Source organism: Heterodontus francisci, chromosome 8 (genome assembly GCF_036365525.1).
Source record: "Heterodontus francisci isolate sHetFra1 chromosome 8, sHetFra1.hap1, whole genome shotgun sequence".
Classification (NCBI taxonomy): Eukaryota; Metazoa; Chordata; class Chondrichthyes; order Heterodontiformes; family Heterodontidae; genus Heterodontus; species Heterodontus francisci.
The window spans coordinates 40,654,313-40,675,885 of record NC_090378.1 but is presented as its reverse complement, the minus strand read 5'-3'; the positions used below and the strand labels follow the sequence as shown (position 1 = coordinate 40,675,885).

The 21,573-nt window shown below is 41.5% G+C and overlaps 1 protein-coding gene across 4 annotated transcripts in view; it reads right to left on the bottom strand.

Annotated features, from left to right (window-relative positions):
• Nucleotides 1-21,573, bottom strand: part of ccdc24 (coiled-coil domain containing 24) — a 144,813-nt gene that overhangs the window by 60,084 nt on the left and 63,156 nt on the right. For all 4 annotated transcript variants that reach the window (XM_068036394.1, XM_068036392.1, XM_068036396.1 and 1 more), the window contains exons 4-5: nt 20,749-20,916; nt 8,425-8,517 (exon numbers count right to left, since the gene is read on the bottom strand). In XM_068036394.1, the coding sequence (XP_067892495.1) occupies nt 8,425-8,517; nt 20,749-20,916 (261 nt within the window). The remainder of the gene's footprint in view (nt 1-8,424; nt 8,518-20,748; nt 20,917-21,573) is intronic.

Here is a 21,573-nt window from a genome sequence, read left to right as displayed (position 1 = left end):
CATTAGTCTGTGGAATTCACTGCTGCAGATAGCAGCGGAGGCAGGGTCATTGAATATTTTTAAGGCCGAATTAGATAGATTCTTGATTGAAGTGCATAGCACCTGGAGTTGATATCTGGCCTGTTGATTTACCACTTCTAATATATTATAGATAGAAACAGGACAGTAAAAAAGGTGTTGTATAAAACATAAAAAGTCAGATTCTAGTCTGGAACACTGGAACGGGAAAAAACTAGCAGGCTTTGTCATCTTAGCCACTCAGCATACTTCCTGGCAAGCTGATGTTGTTGGTAAGAGGAATGAGAAGTGCACCCAGTAGCCTGCCTTGCTTACCCCAGAACCAAACTGAATCACTGGAGAGATTCGGATGTGAATAGTTGTGCTGCAATAACTTCTGATACTTGCATTTGTGCGCTGAAATGTCTGAGCGTGGGTGTGGAGGCAGAAGCATTACCAATGACAAGCTATTTGAATATTAACATCTAGTTTGAAATGGACAATGTATCTGATCATAAATAAAAACAGAAAACACTGGAAATACACAACAGGCAGTATCTGTGGACAGAGAAACAGAGTTAATATTCCTGGACAATGACCTTTCATCAGAACTAGAAAAAGTTAGAGAAGGAAAAAGGTTTTAAGCAAGTACCAAGGCAGAGAAAGGGATGTTTGGGTGCAGGGGAAGCAACAAAAGGGAAGGTCTGTGATAGAGTGGAAACCAGGAGTGATTAAATGACAAAAGGGATGATGGTGCAAGGCAAAAGCAGATGGTAATGGGACAAGAGGAGAAACAAAAGATGGGTCTAGATAAAGGTGCATAAGGGAATAGCAGAATCATTACCAGTGGTTACTATCTGGAAAAAGGGGGCAGTGGTTATGATCTGAAGTTGTTGAACTCAGTGTTGAGTCTGAAAGGCTGTAAAGTGCCTAATCGAAAGACAAGGTACTGCTCCTCAAGTTTATGTTGACCGTCGTTGGAATAGTATAGGAGGCCTGTTATTTTAATTCTCTGCCTCACTCTGGCCTCGGCCTTCTACATTAACATCATCAGAATGTGTGCCTCATTTTTCAACAACAGTTTCTTTGTTGCTAAAACAGGGTTTTCTGCCCCGAATTCCCTTTAGAGTCTGGTACTTTAATTTACTGTTTGCATTCCTCTGGTGAGTCTGGGACGCTCAGTGCAATCCAGATGGCAGCTATTACATTTGGCAACAGCCAATATAATGAGATTTAAAGACAGCATTTGGGTTTCTCCTATAGACTACAAAACACTAAAAACCAAACTCTCATTTTTTTTGTATGTTTTACTGAATCGAAGCAACATTCTCACGTGTAAATCATGCATGAACAGTGGGAAAAAAAAATTATTTTGCAAAGGGACTCCTGACAACGCAGGCTAGCACAGATGTCATCAGAGCGCTTCCAGCTTTGCACATATGCTGAACGGACTCTTCCTGCCAGTATGGCGCTGCGCATATGCAGCTTACATCAGCACCTGGCTTGCTAGGACTAATTCGCGGATTAGCGCGAAAATGTCATTGCGTACTGCAATGTCTGCTCGCCGCTCACTCGCTGCCTCGCCACTTCTCTCCCTGCTTCACCCCCATTCCCCGACCTGTGGACCACTTCTACCCCTCAGCCACTCGCTCCCCGGTTCACCACCACCGCCACCTGTGGAGAACTTCTCCTCCCTCAGCCGCTCGCTCCCCGCTTCACCGCCCCCATCACCACCACCCCCCCGACCTGTCGGCCACTCACTCCTCGCCACGTCTCCCCCCTCTGCTCTTCTCTGCCTCTGCTCCCCGATCCCTCCCGCGATCACCGTCTCTCTTCCCCACACGAAGGAATCACGGGAGAGAGAGTGTGACAAGATAGGCAGAGGAGGGGAGGGAGACTGCGAGCGGCAGCAGAAGCAGGAGAGCGAGGGAAGGAAGCGGCAAGGGTAGTGGGGGAAAAGCGGCGAGTGCCCGAGCAGTGGGAGGGTGGGGGGAAAAGAGGGGAGAAGTGGCAAGGCGGGGAGCAAGCTGCGAGCAGATGGGCGCGGGAGGCAAGGGCGAACAGAAGCACAGCAGTGGGGATAGGATGGAGGCAGCGTTCGCAGGCACTGGGGATTTTTGTTTCATTTGTTCCTGTGATAAATTAAGCAGCGCCATCTTTACTACGAGCAGCTGCCAAAAGGATCACAGTGACATTTCTGTGCATGAGGCTGCATTTGCGCATGTGCAAGGACTGCACTACCTAGTGGTTGTGTTGTCAGCAAACGCAGCCTTTATTCTATCCTTTCTGTGCCATGTTTCAGATTCAGAATCTTCTCATTGATTTTTGATCTGGCCAGAAACTTCGTGTAATGTGGTTATTTGAGACAGCACATGACCAATAGTTTCTGTTCAATATCACTACTAATGAGGATTGGCAATATAGCAGATTAACACAGTGCAACTCTGTAATTTCCATTGAATGCAGAACAGACTGACAGAACAAAACATCTTCTGGTCAGCTGTAGGGGATCTCTAACTAATTTTGGACAGTTTCAAACTAGATTATCTTAGATATGAATATACAACTTAAAAGTGTTGATAATACAATTAATAGTAAGGTGGCTTTCTTTTTCAGAAAGACCACAAAAGATGGGAGGTGTGGACAATGGAAAATCCACACTGGTGCACTATGGGATGCTTTTGTGAAGCTGGTGTAGTGATAGGAGCTTTACCCTGTATCTAGTACATAGTACAACCAACTTTAGAGACAGACAATTATATGCTAATGGGTGGAGAAAATTGAAAATGGAAACAGAGTCATATCATTACAGCACAGAAGGAGGCCATTCAGTTCATCGTGTCCGTGCTGGCTCTCTGCAAGAGCAACTCAGCTAATCCCACTCCCCCGCCCTTTCCCCATAGCCCTATAAATTTTCTTTTTTCAGGTGCCAATGCAGTTCTCTTTTTGAAAGCCACAGTCTCAGTCAGATTCCAGATCCTAACTATTCGCTGCATAAAAAAGTTTTCCTCATATCGCCATTGATTCTTTTGCCAATCACCTTAAATCAGTGTCCTCTGGTTCTCAACCCTTCCACCAATGAGAACAGTTTCTCTCTATCCACTCTGTCTAGACCCATGATTTTGAGAACTATCGCATCTCCTCTCAACCTTCTTTAAGGAGAATAGCACCAGCTCCTCCAATCTAATCTACATAACTGATGTCGCTCAGCCCTGGAACCATTTCCATAACTCTTTTCTGCATCCTCTCTAAAGTCTTCCCATCCTTCCTAAAGTGCGCCCAGAGTTGGACAAAATACTCCAGTTGAGGCTGAACCAGTACTGTATAAAACGATCATAGAATCAGTTATACAGCACAGAAAGGCTGTTCGGCCCACTGTGTCCGTGCCAGCCATCAAGCACCTATCTATTCTAATCCCATGTTCCAGCACTTGGCCCATAGCCTTGTATGCGATGGTGTTTCAAGTGCTCATCTAAATACTTCTTAAAGGGGCGGCACAGTAGCGCAGTGGTTAGCACCGCAGCCTCACAGCTCCAGTGACCCGGGTTCGGGTTCGGGTGGAGTTTTCAAGTTCTCCGTGACCATGTGGGTTTCCTCCGGGTGGTCCGGTTTCCTCCCACATGCCAAAGACTTGCGGGTTGAGAGGTAAATTGGCCATTGTAAATTGCCCCTAGTGTAGGTAGGTGGTATGAGAATTGAGGGAAGGTGGGGATGTGAGGGGTAAATGGGATTAATGTAGGATTAGTATAAATGGGTGGTTGATGGTCGGTGCAGACTCGTTGGGCTGAAGGGCCTGTTTCGGTGCTGTATCTCTCTATGACTGTAAATGTTGTGAGGGTTCCTGCCTCTACGATCCCTTCAGGCAGTGTGTTCCAGATTCCAACCACCCTCTGGGCAAAAAAAAATTCTCCTCAAATCCTCTCTAAACCTCCCGCCCCTTACCTTAAATCTATGCCCCCTGGTTATTGACGCCTCTGCTAAGGGAAAAAGTTTCTTCCTATCTACCCTATCTAAGCCCCTCATAATTTTGTATACCTCAATCAGGTCCCCCTCAGTTCTCTCTGCTCCAAGGAAAACAACCCCAGCCTATCCAGTCTCTCTTCATAGCTGAAATGCTCCAGCCCAGGCAACATTCTGATGAATCTCCTCCGCACACCCTCCAGTGCAATCACATCCCCCCCTATAGTGTGGCGACCAGAACTGTGCAAAGCACTCCAGTTTGCTTTTGCAGTCTATCCTTCTATTTATAAAGCCCAGAATCCCATATAGCTTTTTAATCACTTTCTCAACCTGCCCTGCTACCTTCAACGATCTGTGTACATCTGTTCCTGCACACCCTTAGAATTGTACCCTTTAGTTTATATTGCCCCCTCCTTATTCGTCCTACCAAAATGTATTACTTCACATCTCCCTGTATTATATTTCATCTGCCACATGTCCACCCATTCCACCAGTCTGTCGATATCCTCTTGAAGTCTGTCACTATCCTCCTCACAATTCACAATACTTCCAAGTTTTGTCTCATCGTAAATTATGAAATTGTGCCTTGTATGCCCAAGTCTAGGTCATTAATATATATCAAGAAAAGCAGTGGTCCTTGTATTGATCCCTTGAGAACACCACTGTATTCCTTCCTCCAGTCCAAAAAACAACCATTCACCACTACTCTCTGTTTCCATCACTCAGTCAAACTACTTATCCATGCTGCCTCTGTTCCTTTTAATCAACTATGTGGCATTTTATCAAACACTTTTTGGAAATTCGTACACACATCAACCACGTTATCCTCATCAACTCTTTCTGCTACCTCATCAAAAAACTCAAGCAAGTTAGTTCAACACAATTTGCCTTTAATAAATCCGTGCTGGCTTTCCTTAATGAATTTACATTTGTACAAGTGATTGAATTTTGTCCCAGATTATCATTTCTAAAATTTTCCCATCAAGGTTAAACTGCTTCACCTATAGTTGCTCATGTATCCTTACACCTTTTTTGAACAAGGGTGTAGTATTTGCAATAAAAACAAGAAATGCTGGAACCACTCAGCAGGTCTGGCAGCATCTGTGGAAAGAGAAGCAGAGTTAACGTTTCGGGTCAGTGACCCTTCTTCGGAACTGACATTTGCAATTCTCCAGTCCTCTGGCACCACCCATGTAACTATGGAGGTTTGCAAGATTAAGGCCATTACCTCCACAATTTTCACCCTTACTTCCCTCAGCATCCTCAGATGCATCCCATCTTGCCCTGGTAACTTATTAATCTTAAGTACAGCCAGCCTTTCGAATACCTCCTCTTTATCAATTGTTTCAATTTCCAGTAATGAGGGGGTCAGATTTTGTATACCTACTACCTTGTTTATGCTGGAAAACAGAGGTAAGCAAACAACGAACCTCACCCATTGGCCAGCCAAAGCTACCCTGACTCAATTTTCAGGCGGGCCTTGAAAAGAGTTGACCAGCGGTCCTGTCTGAAACAGGAGTAAATCCAGGTCCTATGCCCATTGCAGGACCAAAGGGCTGGGCAGAGCCACCTAACCAGTGGTCCTTAAATTTCTTTCAATATTGCAGAGACAGGAAGAGCAGAAATGCTCCTCCTGACCCCACAAAAATATTCCAGCCTGTTCCAGCTCCCCATGCATTTCTCCATAGGATCAACCCACCCCACTTTATCCACAGGACCAGACTGTTGGCTGGCTCAGCTTTGAAGATGGGTGAGTTCCCATGTCCTCAGCAAGCTTCCTTGGAGTATCCATTTAGTGCTCGCAGCTTGCCAGCTGTTACTAATGAGGCCCAACTAGGATAGCTTGAGCCCCTCGCTTGTACAGGTGATCAGCATGGTCATGGTGCCGAAATACAACATACATAAGTCATGACCAACATCTCCAGCTTTAAATATGCATCAACAGCCAATGCTCTCCCAAAAATAATTGCTAGCAATAATTTGTATGCTCATTCACTCAGTTTATTAGTCAATCCTGATTAATGTTATAGCTGTGATTAACATGCAGATGACCTGCACTATTTACAGGGCAAATTTAGATTTTCTAATCAATGTACTAAACCTACTTAATAAGTCAAACAAAAGAATCATTCAATAATATTTTCCATGTTGTCAACAAATATTTTGATGGTGCCACAACTAACAGATGACTCTATAATAAAGTATTATGACCAAAATGAGTTCCCAAATGCATATCTATTTAGCGTTATTTAAAATTAACAATTATATAATTTTTCACATCTGGTTGGATAGTCAGATATACATCACACTGATGAAGCTATTACATGGCTTGAAAAATTAAGATGCTGAGGAAGAGTAAAACTCAGCATTGAAGCTGTATTAACAGCAGTGATCTGATCAATTGAAATGTTAATTCAGTCCCACCTTTACAGAACTCCTCCTGTTATTTAGTCTTGATTAGCTCATTGCATTAGCTTAACAGTAGACTCAGTTTTTTGACAGGTTTCCGAACTCTGCAGGTTCCCTTTCAAGTCACACACCATCCTGACTTGTAAAAAAATATTACCATTCCTTCACTGTCACTGGGTCAAAATCCTGGAATTCCCTCCCCAACAGCACTTTGGGTGTACCTACACCACGTGGACTGCAGCGGTTCAAGAAGGCAGCTCAACACCACCAGATTCTGAGGGGGCTTGACATGGTAGATGCTTTCCCCCATGGGGTAAAGGCCTGCTCAGGTCAAGAAAAAGAACCAGACCCGAACCAGATTGATTCACAGCGGACCCGAGCCTGACCCGGTCTGAGTCCCTCCAATTTTGCCCTGCGCCCGGCCCGACCCGACCATCCCTTTACTTACCTTCTGACTCGGAACCTCCAGGAAGCTGCAGCAGGTGCATGATGACGTCATAGAGCTGTCACTCGCTCACTGCACAGACTCAGTTTTGTTCCGGACTTCCAGCTCGGGTAAGTTTTTTTATTTTTTAATACTCACCGGCAGAGCACTTACCGTGTTTGCCTGGCCCGACCCGGACCCAGCCCGACCAGAGCCCAAAAGCCGGACCCAGAAGAGGGGCCCAACTCAACCCGAACCAGACATGTCGTCGGGTCCCATCGGGTTCGGGTCGGGTAGCAGGCCTTTACCATGGGGAAATCTAGAACTAGGGGGTACAGTTTCAAAATAAGAATTCTCCCATTTAAGACAGAGATGAGGAGGAATTTCTTCTCTCAGAGGGTTGTTAATCTTTGGAATTCTCTTCCCCACACAGCAGTGGAGGTTGGGTCATTAAATATATCCAAGGCTGAATTGGACAGGTTTTAAATCAACAAGGGAGTCAAGGGTTATGCGGAGCAGGTAGGAAAGTAGAAACAAGGCCACAATCAAATCAGCCATGATCTTATTGAATGGTAGAGCAGGCTCAAGGGGCCGAATGGCCTACTCCTGCTCCTATTTCTTCTGCTCTTATCTTAAGGGCAATAAATGCTGGCCTTCCCATGAATGAATAATAAACATATAAAGTCACATTCGACTTGGACGTGCAGGCATTTGACTGTGCACTTAAAATGCCTCAACTCTGCAACATGACATCTTAGCACAGACTGAAGTCCAAAGAAACATTCCTGGCACAAGGCAAGTGCCTCGATTTATCATTGTGATAGGTGATTTGGCTAGACTCAGATGAGATTTATTCTTGGGGCAACGACCTCAAGCAAAGGCTGATTGCTGCTGCATTTGCAAATTACCATTTCATCTAGTCATTTTGAAGTTTTTCACTGTTGCTTTTTAGCCCACCCACCCCAAGAGCAACAGTAAGCATGAGCATTCCTCCTTCTGCCCCACACCCACGGTAGTCATAACAATACAAGGATTTGCACACTGTTAGTTTTAAATTCTGCATCACTTTCTCAATAGAATGTGTATTTTTAATTTCCTTGAACTTAAAAAAAAAAAATTCCCCCTTCCCTTGCTGAGACCGTATAGGCAAGCTACCTAATTGCAAGTATCTACCAAGGCTGCTTTGTAGCTGACTCTAGGAATATGTGAATGGGCAAGAAAAACTTTAACTTATTAATCAAGCTGTCTAAATTGGGGCAGTAGGAGATATCCTTCCACAAGGTCTCATTTTAACAGCCTCAATTTGAGAGTTTATGATGATCCCACAGAAAAATAAAAATGGGGAGCACTTTTTGATGAGATGGTCAGTTTTTCTTCTTCTCCGGTGGAGGCAACACCAAACCCCTGCTTGGGAATCTTCTAAGAATCAGCATAATGATAATGACTACCCCTTCATCATTTGACTGGCACAGACACGATGGCCTCCTTCTGTATTGTAAACTTTTCACAATTTCCTATAATTTAGCAGGCATGAGAAAACAGCAAAGACCAAAATTCTTTCCATCCACTTTGAGACTTTTTGGTAACATTTTTGTAAACATTGAAGACTTTTAACAAAGGGAAATGATACTCACTGTAAATGTGCCACAACCTCATCAATATTTTTAACATTAATCTTGTTTTTTATGGCTTCTATATCATTCTTGTAGTTGGAAAGGACGGAAAGGCTAGAAAAGGAAGCAAAGTTAAAAACAATATTTTTATGAAAATCTGCATACATATTCAATATTAACTTATTACACAATCATGAACTTGAACAATTAGAATTATCTTAACTGCTGTTTGAATCCAGTGTCTATAAATCAGTTAACTTATGTTGGCTTTGTGGTGTCACTCCAAAGTGACACTCAAAGATTTGATTAATCTGAACCTTCTTATCCCTTTTGTCCTATTTACACAAAGCCACACAACGGCAAGTGATCTACCAGTAAGTCTGCTGCTCAATTTTCCTGTAATTGCAGCTAAATCCAGAAATTCCATAATGCAGCCTTTAATCACAATCTCCAAAAATGAGGCAACACTATATGACCCCATGTAAAAGCACCTCATGTACATCACTTCAATTCTAGAGTGTGAAATCCTGCTGTAGCACAAGCTTTATAGGATACAAGCCCATAGGTGCACAATGATCAAGAATAATCATTCATGTCAGAAAAATAAAAACTGAATTCTATTGGAGATAGCAGCTGAAATCCTACTTTTCGACTTGAATAAAAAAGGGTAAATGGGAAATCAAAGCAAATTAAACAACTTCTGCAATTTTGCATACATCATACACTACAGCTTATACACTGCCTAGCACTTCTCAACATATGTACCTTCTGCCTAGAAACAAAGGCTCGTAGCCACTTCAATCACCTTAATTATAAATAGAAGATCACAAATTCATGAAATAGATTCAGAAGAATGTCCATCGGCACATTTGAACTCATTCTTCCAGATTACCAGCTCTACCATCTTCTCATTACAGCATTTTAAGAGGAACCCAGCATCCTAACCTCAATTACCCTTTCTAGTAACTGTTTCACCTGATTATCTTCTGTATAAAGCAATACTTGTTGCTTTCTGCCCTAATTTGCCCTTCACAACCTTGAATCTGTGCGCACCTGTCCTGCAGTTCTGGCACATCACAGAATCAAATAACTTTTAGCATCAAAGGCGGCTATTTGGCTAATTCTGTCTGAGCAGTTCGTTCGTTCATTTGCTGGTTATCATCTTCTTCCCAGAAGGTTGACTGCCATGGATCTCCACCTCTGTCGGTGCTGTCCTTATGCATTCTGCATAGGTCAACTGCATCCAGTCCATTATATCTGCCATCCGTTTTCTTCTCTGCTTCCCTCTCCTACATTTTCCATCAATCTTCCCCTCAAATAATTCTTTCTGTCTATCTTCTGCTCTAATGAGGTGACCAAAGTATTGTATCTTTCTCTCTTTGATGTCATGCACTAATTTCCTCTTTTCTCCAGCCATTTCCAGCACTTCTGCATCAGTCTGTCTGTGCAGGATAGGCGAAACATCCTCCGATACGTCCACCATCACAAATGCATTCAGCTCATCAATAGTTTCTTTGTTTGTTGCCCATTTCTCCGAGTCATATAACATTGATGACAAAATGTAGCAGCTCAGCATTCTTTTAAGATTAGAAGTCGGTTTCTTTGATGTTAACAATTCCTTTATTCTGACAAAGCTGGTCTTGGCTATCTCAATCCTCCTTCAGATCTCTGAGCAGTGCTAGCTCCAAATCAGAGGTATTTACTCTAATCCTATTTCCTCACATTTTAAAGTACTATTTTGGATTTACTTTCTTTGACTCGTTAAATATCTTATACACCTCCATAAGAAATGTTTCTTTTGTTGCGGAAACACTCATCAAGGTCCTGGCAACTCATCTTTCTAACTCTAGGGATCCTATCCTCCTGTGCACACTTCTTGATCCTGTTGCATCACAGCAACCACAACTGCAATGCAGTAAATGCAACCTAGGATGTACAATTTAACCAGAGGCCCTAAAGCTTTACCAATGTTTCTCAAGATTTAAATGCAACTAATTTGGCAATATTTGGCAGGAAATTGGCCCACTCCCGTTTAACGTCTGCTCCACTTGTCTTATGCCAGATGGGGGTGTAAAAATTACCCTTTTCTTTTTAAAGTTACCCTGCAGCACTAGAATACGTTACCAGTGGCTGAAGAATTGGCTTTTTAGATTTTTTTCAATATTAGAAATTAGCACAAGATTTATCATGACCACATTGTTGCTACTTTAAAACACAGACAAAAAACATTTTGTTTCATTACACAATGGTGAATGACCTGAGTAAAATATTAAATCTTGCAGATTGAAAAAAAATCAGCTAAGCCAATTTATCTTGATAAGGGGCTGGACTTAAAGAGCACAAGGCTATAATCATTGCACCACAGGGGAGAAGATCAAGTCCATCTGCTTTGGGCTTCCAATGCAGCAGGCACTATGAGATACCTCAAATTAGCAAACGTGGGGAAGAGAGGAAACATTGCCTCAGGGTTTGAGTCGTAAAAAAACAGCTGACTGCGAAGTGAACAGTGGGTAACTGAGCCAGCCTCATGTGTTCCTATTGGCTATTTTTCGACCAGATACTCACTGAACAACCTTACATATGACTGCTGGATAGACCTTAATAGAGCTGCTGTGACTCACGTGATGAGAAACAGGAAAATAGTGGAAAGAAAGAGGCAAAGGAAGAGAAAAAAAAGTGATGGAGTCTTCAGATAGGAAGATGGTGGCGTAGTGGTAACATTGCTGAACTAGTAATCCAGAGGCCCAGGCAAATGGCCTAAGGACAGTTTCAAATCCCACCATGACAGCAGGTGGAATTTAAATTAATTAATTTTTAAAAAGTCAAATAATAAAAATCTCTAATTCAAAGCTAGTTTCATGGCACCATTATTGGGACTATCATTGATTGTTGTAAGAACCACTAATGTCCTTGAGGGAAGGAAATCTGCTGTCCTTACCTGGTCTGGCCAACATGTGACTCCAGACCCACAGCAATACGGTTGATTCTTAACTGCCCTCTGAAATGGCCGAGCAAGCCACTCAGTTGTCAAGGGCAATTAGGGATGGGCAACAAATGCTGGCCTTGCCAGTGACATCCACATCCCATGAAAGAATAAAAAGAAATGAGATAAGCATGAACTGAAAAATATGTAAAGATTAAAAGAAATTAAAACAAAAACTAAGAATGGAAGGAGAGAGAAAAAAGGGGCAGCAAGAAAATAGATAGAGAGAAAAATGTAGCAGATTTACAGTGAGATAGGAAGGTTGAAACATTTGAAACAAAGGCTCAAGATGCTGTTAGCAAAGAACCTATTGCAGGCCAGGCAGGGTTATGATACAAGATATTTTTGTTCTTTGTGAAAATCACACTGAGAACAATATTGAAATAGTAAATTATACAGTTTTGAAATACACAAATTAACAATCCAAGGGAATGAAACACATAAATCTGAAAATTCAAGTCCAAGGCAGAATCAAGGTGTACTGGCAATCAAACCCAGCTGCCCCTGATTTTGGCCAGTTCCCTCGATTGGCTGGTTAACAAGTGAGATGCAAGGTTTAAATCATGAAATGATAATGGAAACGTTTTAGAGTCAGTTAATGCTTATGCTTGCTTAAATACTGGTTAACATGCACTTTTTCTCACTTCAATTCAGATGGCTGCCGATTTTTTGAAAACCAAATAATGAAGGATTTTTTTCAATGGTGGTAGGTGTGTCAGTACTATCAGGCTTACATTCAAAGCACCCAATGTCACAGAAATTTAGTTTAATGAAAGCAATGAGAAAGAAGGACATATAACTAAACATGACAGATGGGACCCATATATCTGCAGCTGCAACCAGAAGATTAAGAAAGGATTACTGCCTGAATGAGTCCTCATCAAAACACTGAATTCCAGCCACACTCGAGTGGGTCAGTATTAGCGGATTAATTCTTTTCTTCTGAACCTTCATGAAAATCAATCCATAACAAGCCTCAATCACAAATTGAAACAATATTCTGAACATTAAACTTTGCATTCGTACAGGAATTTTTAGTAGCCTTATTTGAGAATTAACAGGCATTGGTACAAATACTTTATTTACAGCCCAATAGATAAAATAGATAATAGATAAAATTGAACAGATTTTACAAAAATGTGGTAAGGCAAAGTATCTTTTTAAGAACATATAGCAAAAATAAGGCTAATCGGGACCAATGAGAACAGTAAACACTGATGTGTGCTGTTGGAGAAGATGCCTCCTGCTGGACATTAATCCAGCCCATCAGCTTTGTGTGCCGTTACAAAATGGATATTGACAGGATTCCACTGAGCTGCCCTGTAAAATGATGATAATTTTGACAAGCAGCATCATGGAATGGAAAAATCCTAGGTTATGTTTCTGATAATGCTTCGCCAGATTATCTTCAATCTCAGCAGTCATTCTGGGGAGATGCTAAGCAGAGGGCAGTTGCTTCTCCACAGGAGATCATCTTCAAATTGTTCTTGCGCATCTTCCAACAAATGGCTCTGGAACTACACTTTTACAAGCCTGTGACTGATTATACACATCCCACTTCCAAGATAGAGATGAGACACAACACCAAGGAGTACAGGAGAATATACAGTTAAGGAATATAAAAGTCACAAAAAGAAATTCCCGATTTTAGCTCTGGGCCAGTTTATGGGGGATAATTTTGGTGTGTGATCAGAATTCATCTACTGCAGTCCCCCAGTAAAAAGTATGTGCATGTATGGACATCAGATCACTCCTTAGAGGCAAATCACTTGCTCATATTCTCTGGGTTGCACTTGAAGAATGGCCAGTTACAGGGCTTCCGATGCCCATGGAACCATATTCCAGCATCAGTCTCTATTTGCATGAGGAGAAAAATTATGTTTAGATAAGGGACGGCACGTAAAATCAGTTGAAGTTCATGAAGTAGCAGATTTGACTACTCATGGTGATAAAATATTGACCTTTAAAGTATTTTGTTTGACATCAAAATATGAACCTGATCAACTTAGTGTTAATAACAGACGTGTAATACTGTGGCCCCAAATTGCAAGTCAGAAGTGCCACTGAAAACCTACTAGTAGATTATGAATTATACAAGAACAAAAACTATAAAATTTTTTGGAAAAAACATCATTGATCTTTCTCACCCCCTCCCAAACATCATTATGCAGGAAAGAGGGCATAAGCACTGCTAGCTGCACCTGTTCCTACCTCATGGTCTCAAGTTTAACGCCAGTCAGGTGGGTAGTATGGTGACTGCAAAAGCCACTCACTGCTGCAGAAATGAGGCTCGGACTATTTTTAACTCCAGGGCCACGTTTAAATCCCATTGGCTGATTCACCCCACCCCAAAATGGTAGAAAAATTACACAGCCCCACTAACACAAAGTAGAAGGATCAGATTCCAGGGGAATGCGCAGGTGTCTCATGCTCAGGAAGTGGATGGATCAGAGCTGGGGAGGATAAGCTTTGTGGGGCACAAAAGGAGCAGTCCTGCTCTTCCCGGATCCAAAAAAGTTTTTAAAAAAACTTGCCTCCTCTTTCTGGCAGGCCATGACTGGGTCGCACCTGGTTGGAAAGCTGCAGTGGCTTCTCCATTCAGACCAGAGTTAAAATTGCAGTTGGTTTCCAATGACAACATCGGGACCAGGCAGGCATGTGTTAAGAAGAATCTCTTGGCTCTGGTCAGATGTCCTTGCTGACTGCCATGGAAAACAGGTTAAAAATTGTGGAGGGCTGAATGCTACCCACCCAGTTTCCACTATGATATAATTTGGCCATTTTCCACTGACATTAATCTTCCTGCATGTTTTTTGCTCATTTGTGTGAACCGAAGGATCATCTCCTTTTGTTGAGAACCCTAAAAATCATACTTCAAAACTTTCTCAGTGTAAATTCTTTAACTTGTTGTCCTGATCCCAATCAACTTTGCCAATTTGGGCCCTCAATGGGTCTCATGATTTCCCTCAGCTTAATGTGACAAGACCGCACGATTATCTTTCAATATTAGTTTTAAATGGTATAACGTTGCCTTAGGTATTTGAATGTTACAAACTTCTATTTAACCTCATTGCTGAGTACTTCTATTCAGCTGCATTATCTTTTTATTTGTAATTTTGCTTACACTCTTTTTTTCCCTATTGCATGTTGTAACTATTGCTATGTAATTCCAAAAATAAACAGGGTACTAGTGATGGTGACACCTATTCTTTATACTTGTATAAAACCTAGAAGCAAATTGTTGTTGTTATGCCTATTACAGGCCAATGTCATTATACCGCTGTTCACAATATATATTTGTACCTGGACAGGACAGCTTCATTTAAATAAGCACAGTACAAAAGCAGAAATAGTGATGGTTGACATCTGCAACTTATGGTGTGAACAGATAGAAAAGTTTCATAATCCAGTGAATAGTAACAGACCTCAGCCTGTTGCTTTCCCCTCCCATATCTGGGAATGTGCTGATTTGTTTCGTTCAGTTTACAAACATCCAATGGGTCTGCCATTTCACTGCAGCCTTTTGTAATATTTAAAAGGTCAAACAGCTCAAGACCATGCATCAAATTAAAGCTTTTCACAGTCTTTGAGAATCATATGCCTTCACCTCAAAAGTTTATTATCCCTTTTGTTGGTTATATACGGGACATTCTTTCTTTTGGGCCTCCTTATCTCGAGAGACAATGGATACGCGCCTGGAAGTGGTCAGTGGTTTGTGAAGCAGCGCCTGGAGTGGCTATAAAGGCCAATGCTGGAGTGACAGACTCTTCCACAGGACATATACGGGACATAATTAATATAAAATACTCAGTAAGACAAGATTACTTGCCATACATCAAACCCCATCTAATACTGGTCAGGATTCTGTTCCTTTAGTGCCATCAACGTATTAGTTCTTTCTGAATAGATATTTGATTGTGCAAAAGGGGTCAGGCTTCTGTCAAATTCAGTATAATTTGGTGCCACAAACAATTCTTGATCAAACTGATGTCACACAGATTTCAATTTAACAGCACTGCTAACCACACTGCTAACACAGTAAATGCGCAATAGAATAGTCTGATTTCTGTATAAACAAGCAGTCATGACTGAATTCATTTACCTAGAACAATTCCAAATCACTGAGCACTTCCTATATTGAAATATAAATAGGCCTATTCTACTTGCTTGACAGCGTCCTTAAAATGTGATACTATCAGGACTAGAGAAACTAACGAACCAGTGATAGAAACGGGATTGCAAAATCCCCAGCATTTCCCTTTATATTAATAATGCTAAAAGAAAAGTGCAAAGACAACGATAGCAATTTTCCAGAGCACACTTGTGTGTATAGCAGTTAGTCAGTGATGAGTGAGCAATTTAAAATGGTTACTCTCAGAATGAGAAGGTTACGGGAAATTTTTGCAGAGTTGTTAGAGCATGGAACGCTTTACCACAGAGAGTGGTTAAGACAGGGACTGTTAGACCTTATAAAGGAAGAGTAGATGAACATTTGCAACAGAGAGATGTAAAGCTGTATAAAGAGTAGGGCAGTGGATTCAGTTTTGGATTGCTCTGAAAAAGAGCTGGCACATATAGCATGAGCCGAATGGGAGTCCTTCTGTGTTATGAAATTATTTGATTCACATTGCCACTCTTTTCTGACTTCCAGTGGTGTGTCAATCATCTTATAAAACCAATCATTCTCACCATTACAATCTACAGGATTAGATCCTTTGATAGCACCTTCCAAACCCGTGACCTCTACCAACTAGAAGGACAAGGGCAGCAAATACATGGGAACACCACCACCTGCAAGTTCCCCTCCAAGTCACACACCATCCTGACTTGGAACTATATCGCCATTCCTTCACTGTCGCTGGGTCAAAATCCTGGAACTCCCTTCCTAACAGCACTGTGGGTACCCCACATGGACTGCAGCGGTTTAAGAAGGCAGCTCACCACCACCTTCTCAAGGGCAATTAGGGATGGGCAATAAATGATGGCCTGGCCAGCGACGCCCATACCCCGTGAATGAATTAAAAAAAAATTAACCCCCATAATAATTTCTCTGATTTCTCTCCATCTTCAGCTGTGTGTACGTAGAAGGGCCAGACACTGAGGTCTCCCAAGTGAGCCTCCTACTGACTGTAGGAGAGTTTGAAAGGTCTAGTGCATACAATGTATTCCATTGCTCTTTCATTAAAATTCAATATTTCTATGTAGCTTCATGTAACTATTGCTGGAACATAAAAAAGTAAAATTACATGATTCTTTACTAGACTAAATCAGATTGTTGGTAATTAAATCTTCTATACATGAAGCATTTTTCACAAAGAAAAATATGTTTACAGCACTGATAAGAAGGAGCCCCTGTAGTAAACTAATTTATGTAAAGCTGAAAACTTGGCTCAGTTAGTAACACTCCTGTTGCTTAGAAGTTGTAGCTTTAGGTCCCAATCATGGTTTTGAGCAGATATTCCAGGGTAACACTTCGCTTAAGTGCTGATGGATGATGTGTGTACTTTTGGAAGTGCCCACTTTAGATAAGATATAAAACAAGGTTTCATCTCCCTGTTCTGCTAGATCAAATGGGCATTAAAGATGTGATGGCACTATACAAGGAAAAGGAGGAAGTTCTTGCAGTGTCGTCACCAACATTCCTCTTCCAAGTAACAGATTTAGCTGGGAATTCAGCTCATTGATGTTTGTGTACAAAATGGCTGAGGCATTTAATGGTATAACAATAATCATTGCACTTCAGAATAATTAACTGAAACCAATTGGGAAGTGTTTCTAAGAGACCTAATAAAGTTCAACAAAAACTGTGTTTTATAGTTAAGGTCTGTATAAATTTGTCTGATAATCTCTGCCTGTGCTCTTTCCTTGTCCCCACCCTCCCCTTTCCCTCACTATCTGTTTTTTAATTTATCTTGTATTAATTAAATGATGTGATTACAGCCTAGATGCAATATCTAAGAACTAGAAACGCCTACAAAACTGACCTGAAGTGGTGTGCAGATAGCACAGAGTTTTCCTTGATCAACTCTGGAGCACAATTACTGAGAGCGACATGTGCAGCTTTGATCTTGTTTTGTTAGGAATAGGAAAATTGTGATTCAGGTGAAAGTTACAGGGATGCAGAGGGTTAAAAGCAAGCGGCAATGGGGGGCAAACATTCTAATTTTCAATAAAAGCAAAATACTGCGATGCTGGAAATCTGAAATAAAAACAAGAAATGCTGGAAATACTCCGCAGGTCTGGCAGCATCTGTGGAGAGAGAAGCAGAGTGAACGTTTCAGGTCAGTGACCCTTCTTCAGAACTGGCAGATATAAGAAATGTAAAAGATTTTAAGCAAGTGAAGCGGGGGTGGGACAAGAGATAACAAAAGAGGTGTTGATAGGACAAGGTCACAGAATAGCTGACCAGAAGGTCATGGAGCAAAGGCAAACAATATGTTAATGGTGTGCTGAAAAACAAAGCATTAGTACAGATAGGGTCTTAATGGACTGAAGACTTAACAACCGCAAGCACAAACATGAAAAAAGTGGGTAGGCACAATTATTTCTTGCCTCAGCCCCGCTTCACTTGCTTAAAATCTTTTACATTTCTTATATCTGCCAGTTCTGTAGAAGGGTTATTGACCTGAAACGTGAACTCTGCTTCTCTTTCCACAGATGCTGCCAGACCTGCTGAGTATTTCCAGCGTGTTTGTTTTTATTCTAATTTTTAAATTTGTTGGCAGTCTTTGCGAAGGATGACATGGGAGGGGAAAAAATAGTGACAGGCAAATAAAACGAAAACCAACTACAGAATCAGTAGGCAAGTGATGGAACAGCCTAGCACCTAACTCTCTGCTTGATGGCTGATGAAGTCAAGTTGTGCCCCATGGGATCATTGCAAAGAGAGTGAACCTGTTTGCTACTCCAGAGAGCCATCTCTTTGAAGTATGCAAGAAGAAATTAGAGCCCCAAACTGAACTTTGCTTTTGCTGGTTGTGCTAGCTTGTGGTGTCTGCCACATTTCGGGATTTTTGACCCTTTTTCCACACAGAAAGTATTTGAAAGGAAGTGTTAATGTGAATATTCTTAAGCAAAGTGTATTCTCACAAATTTAAAAAGGTACTTCGACGAAGGTGGTTAATAAACTAAATGGAAATTGTCCACCCCCCCCCCCCCCCCCCAAGACTTGACATAAGCAATTTGTTAGTTTGTCTAAGTAATCAAAAAGCACCTCACATCCTTTGTCAAAAAGTCCTTTGATCCATGTCTGTAAACAGAAGGGTAGGAGAGGAGAGAGAGGCAAAGGCATAGAAGAGGCTGAGGTGGGGAGGGGATTGAAACAGGATGCTTCACTGAGACTGAGACTAACAGAGCAGAAATGCTGGCAGAACAGTTAGAAATTACCTTGTTTAGGTCAAATTTGTTGCCCCATTAAATTCTTGTATCATTTATGTAAAGACAAGTTCTGCTGTTCAAATTAATGAATCCAATCATAATTGTCATTCTGTATGTTCACCTTATTGTGAAATAAAGCAGCTTATTTATTCATATCATATCTTGTTGTACCAAGTTTGCTCAGTCTGCCTTCAAAGAGATTGAAAGGAGGACACGAATATCCAGTTCAAATTGCCAAGGGGTGGTGGTGGCATGGTGGTAATTATCACTGGACTAGTAATCCGGACATGGGTTCGAATCCCACCACAGTGAAATTTGAATTCAATTAATAAATCTGGAATTAAAAGCTGGTCTAATGGTGACCATGAAATCATTGTCGATTGTTATTAAAAGCTACCATCCGGACATTGGTCCACTAATGTCCTTTAGGGAAGGAAATCTCACCATCCTTACCTGGTCTGGTCTATATGTGACTCCAGACCCACAACAATGCGGTTGACTCTTAAAGGCCCTCTGAAATGGCCTAGCAAGCCACTCAGTTGTATCAAATCATTATGAAGTCTCAGAAAGCACTGTTGGTGTACCTACACTCCAAGGACGACAGCTGTTCAAGGCAGCAGCTCACCACCACCTTCTCAAGGGCAATTAGGGATGGGCAATAAATGGTGGCCTAGTCGGTGACGCCCACATCCCATGAATGAATTTTTAAAAAGTAGGCGTAATGCAGTGTAAATCAACTCCCAGTAAAAAGATAGTAAGATGCTTAGACCAAGGACAGTGACATCACTGAACAAGACAAAGTATCTACAGCAGACCTGCATTTGTAGCAGCGTGGTTGAAGGTGGCATCTCTCTCCACTTGGCTCTCTGCTGACCTGGAGCCAGGGAAGCCAATTCTCCCCAGAGCTTGTAGATCTGGTGATATCTTGGCAAGTGTGGCCAATCAGGTTCTGCTGGGAATTGATCATCCTCAAATACCTTCTTTCAACCAGTATCACTTAAAGCACGAAATACTGCAATTGAGTACTTCCAAGAACCATTCAGTATGAAGATTAGTGAGACCTTCTTCTATAATATTCATGCCATCAGGTCAGCTGTCACAACCTCCATTATACTAAAACACAGAAAAGCAAGGAATGTGCACCTTTGTGTGTAGACGTACCTCCCAGCCATCAGTGAATCCTAGCTGGGAAGACTTGGAACAGGGAAAAATGGATAGAACATAAACACCATCATAAAAGATTACCACCAACATAAATTAAATTGCATTTTCACTAATCTCAATCATAAGTCATAGATAAAAAGTCACACTGTTGACATAATGTGGGGCGGCACAGTGGTGCAGTGGTTAGCACTGCAGCCTCACAGCTCCAGCAACCTGGATTCAATTCTGGGTCCTGCCTATGTGGAGTTTGCAAGTTCTCCCTGTGTCTGCGTGGGTTTTCTCCGGGTGCTCCGGTTTCCTCCCACAAGCCAAAAGACTTGCAGGTTGGTAGGTAAATTGGCCATTATAAATTGCCCCTAGTATAGGTAGGTGGTAGGGAAATATAGGGACAGATGGGGATGTGGTAGGAATATGGGATTAGTGTAGGATTAGTATAAATGGGTGGTTGATGGTCGGCACAGACTCGGTGGGCCGAAGGGCCTGTTTCAGTGCTGTATCTCTACACTATAAAGCTTGTGTACAGTAGCCTAGTGGTTTATGGTACTGGTTCAGATTCAATTTCCACCATACCAAGTTGTGATTTTAAGCTCAATAATTTTGGTATCTTGTGGACTATCACTAGAAAAATTCCATGAAAACTCATTAATTCATTACAGCCCCACACTATATGTTGACATCAGGATGAGCAATAAATGCTGCCTTGTTAGCATTGCCCTGATCGTAAAAAAACAAAACTTAACCTTATTCAATACTAGGCATACTGGTATAATACAACACACAATTTATTGCACCAACAGAAAATATAGTATAATTGTACCAACCTTTTATTTTCACTGCTGTGGCTTGTTTGAGAACTTTCTAGTACCATCCATTTGTCTTTCAAACTCTCTGTGCTTGCAGGTCTATTCAGTGCGCTTCCAGCTTTACTTTGTCCCATGGCAAAACTGACAACATCAGGATTGTAAGATGTAAGGGCATCACTCTCATCCCTGAAGTAAGGAAAGTGTATCCATCATGACTCAGAATCAGAAAGCAGCTGTCCTATTATCCTAAGATTTATGAATGGCTGCGGTAATGGATTAAAGAATATGGTTTATTCTAATCTCTGCTTTTCCACACTTTTTCTCCTGCCGTGGGAAATTCAAACTTTTGGGACTCTCAAACCCTTGTAAATACTACAGCAGATGTCCATTTGGAAATAATTTCAGTGTTACACAGTACCATATCCTACAGCATGGCCAGAACAGATAGAAATAGCAGTTATCTGATTAGATATGTAAATCTAAATTACTTAGATAGAACCCAATATACTAATGGCTGCATTTTATAACTGTTTAATGGCAAGTTTTATGTTTATAGTGAAAAATGTTAATTCTATGGCGTGGAAGATCTTTGTATCCAATATCAAAAACTACCAGGCCAGATATAAGGTTAATGCCAAATAAGGCTCCCTTTGGTCAGCATCCCCAGCTGGATAAAGAAGTAAAGAAAAAAAGATTCCCCTGCTCAGGTCTTATCTTCAAAGAGCACCCCACTTGCAGAAGTATGAATACATAGTAAAATCAACTTACAATCTCACATTGGAGGTCAGGCTCCTGTTTTAAAAATACTGAATCCCAATGAGAGAATAATTCCCTTCGGTCCCT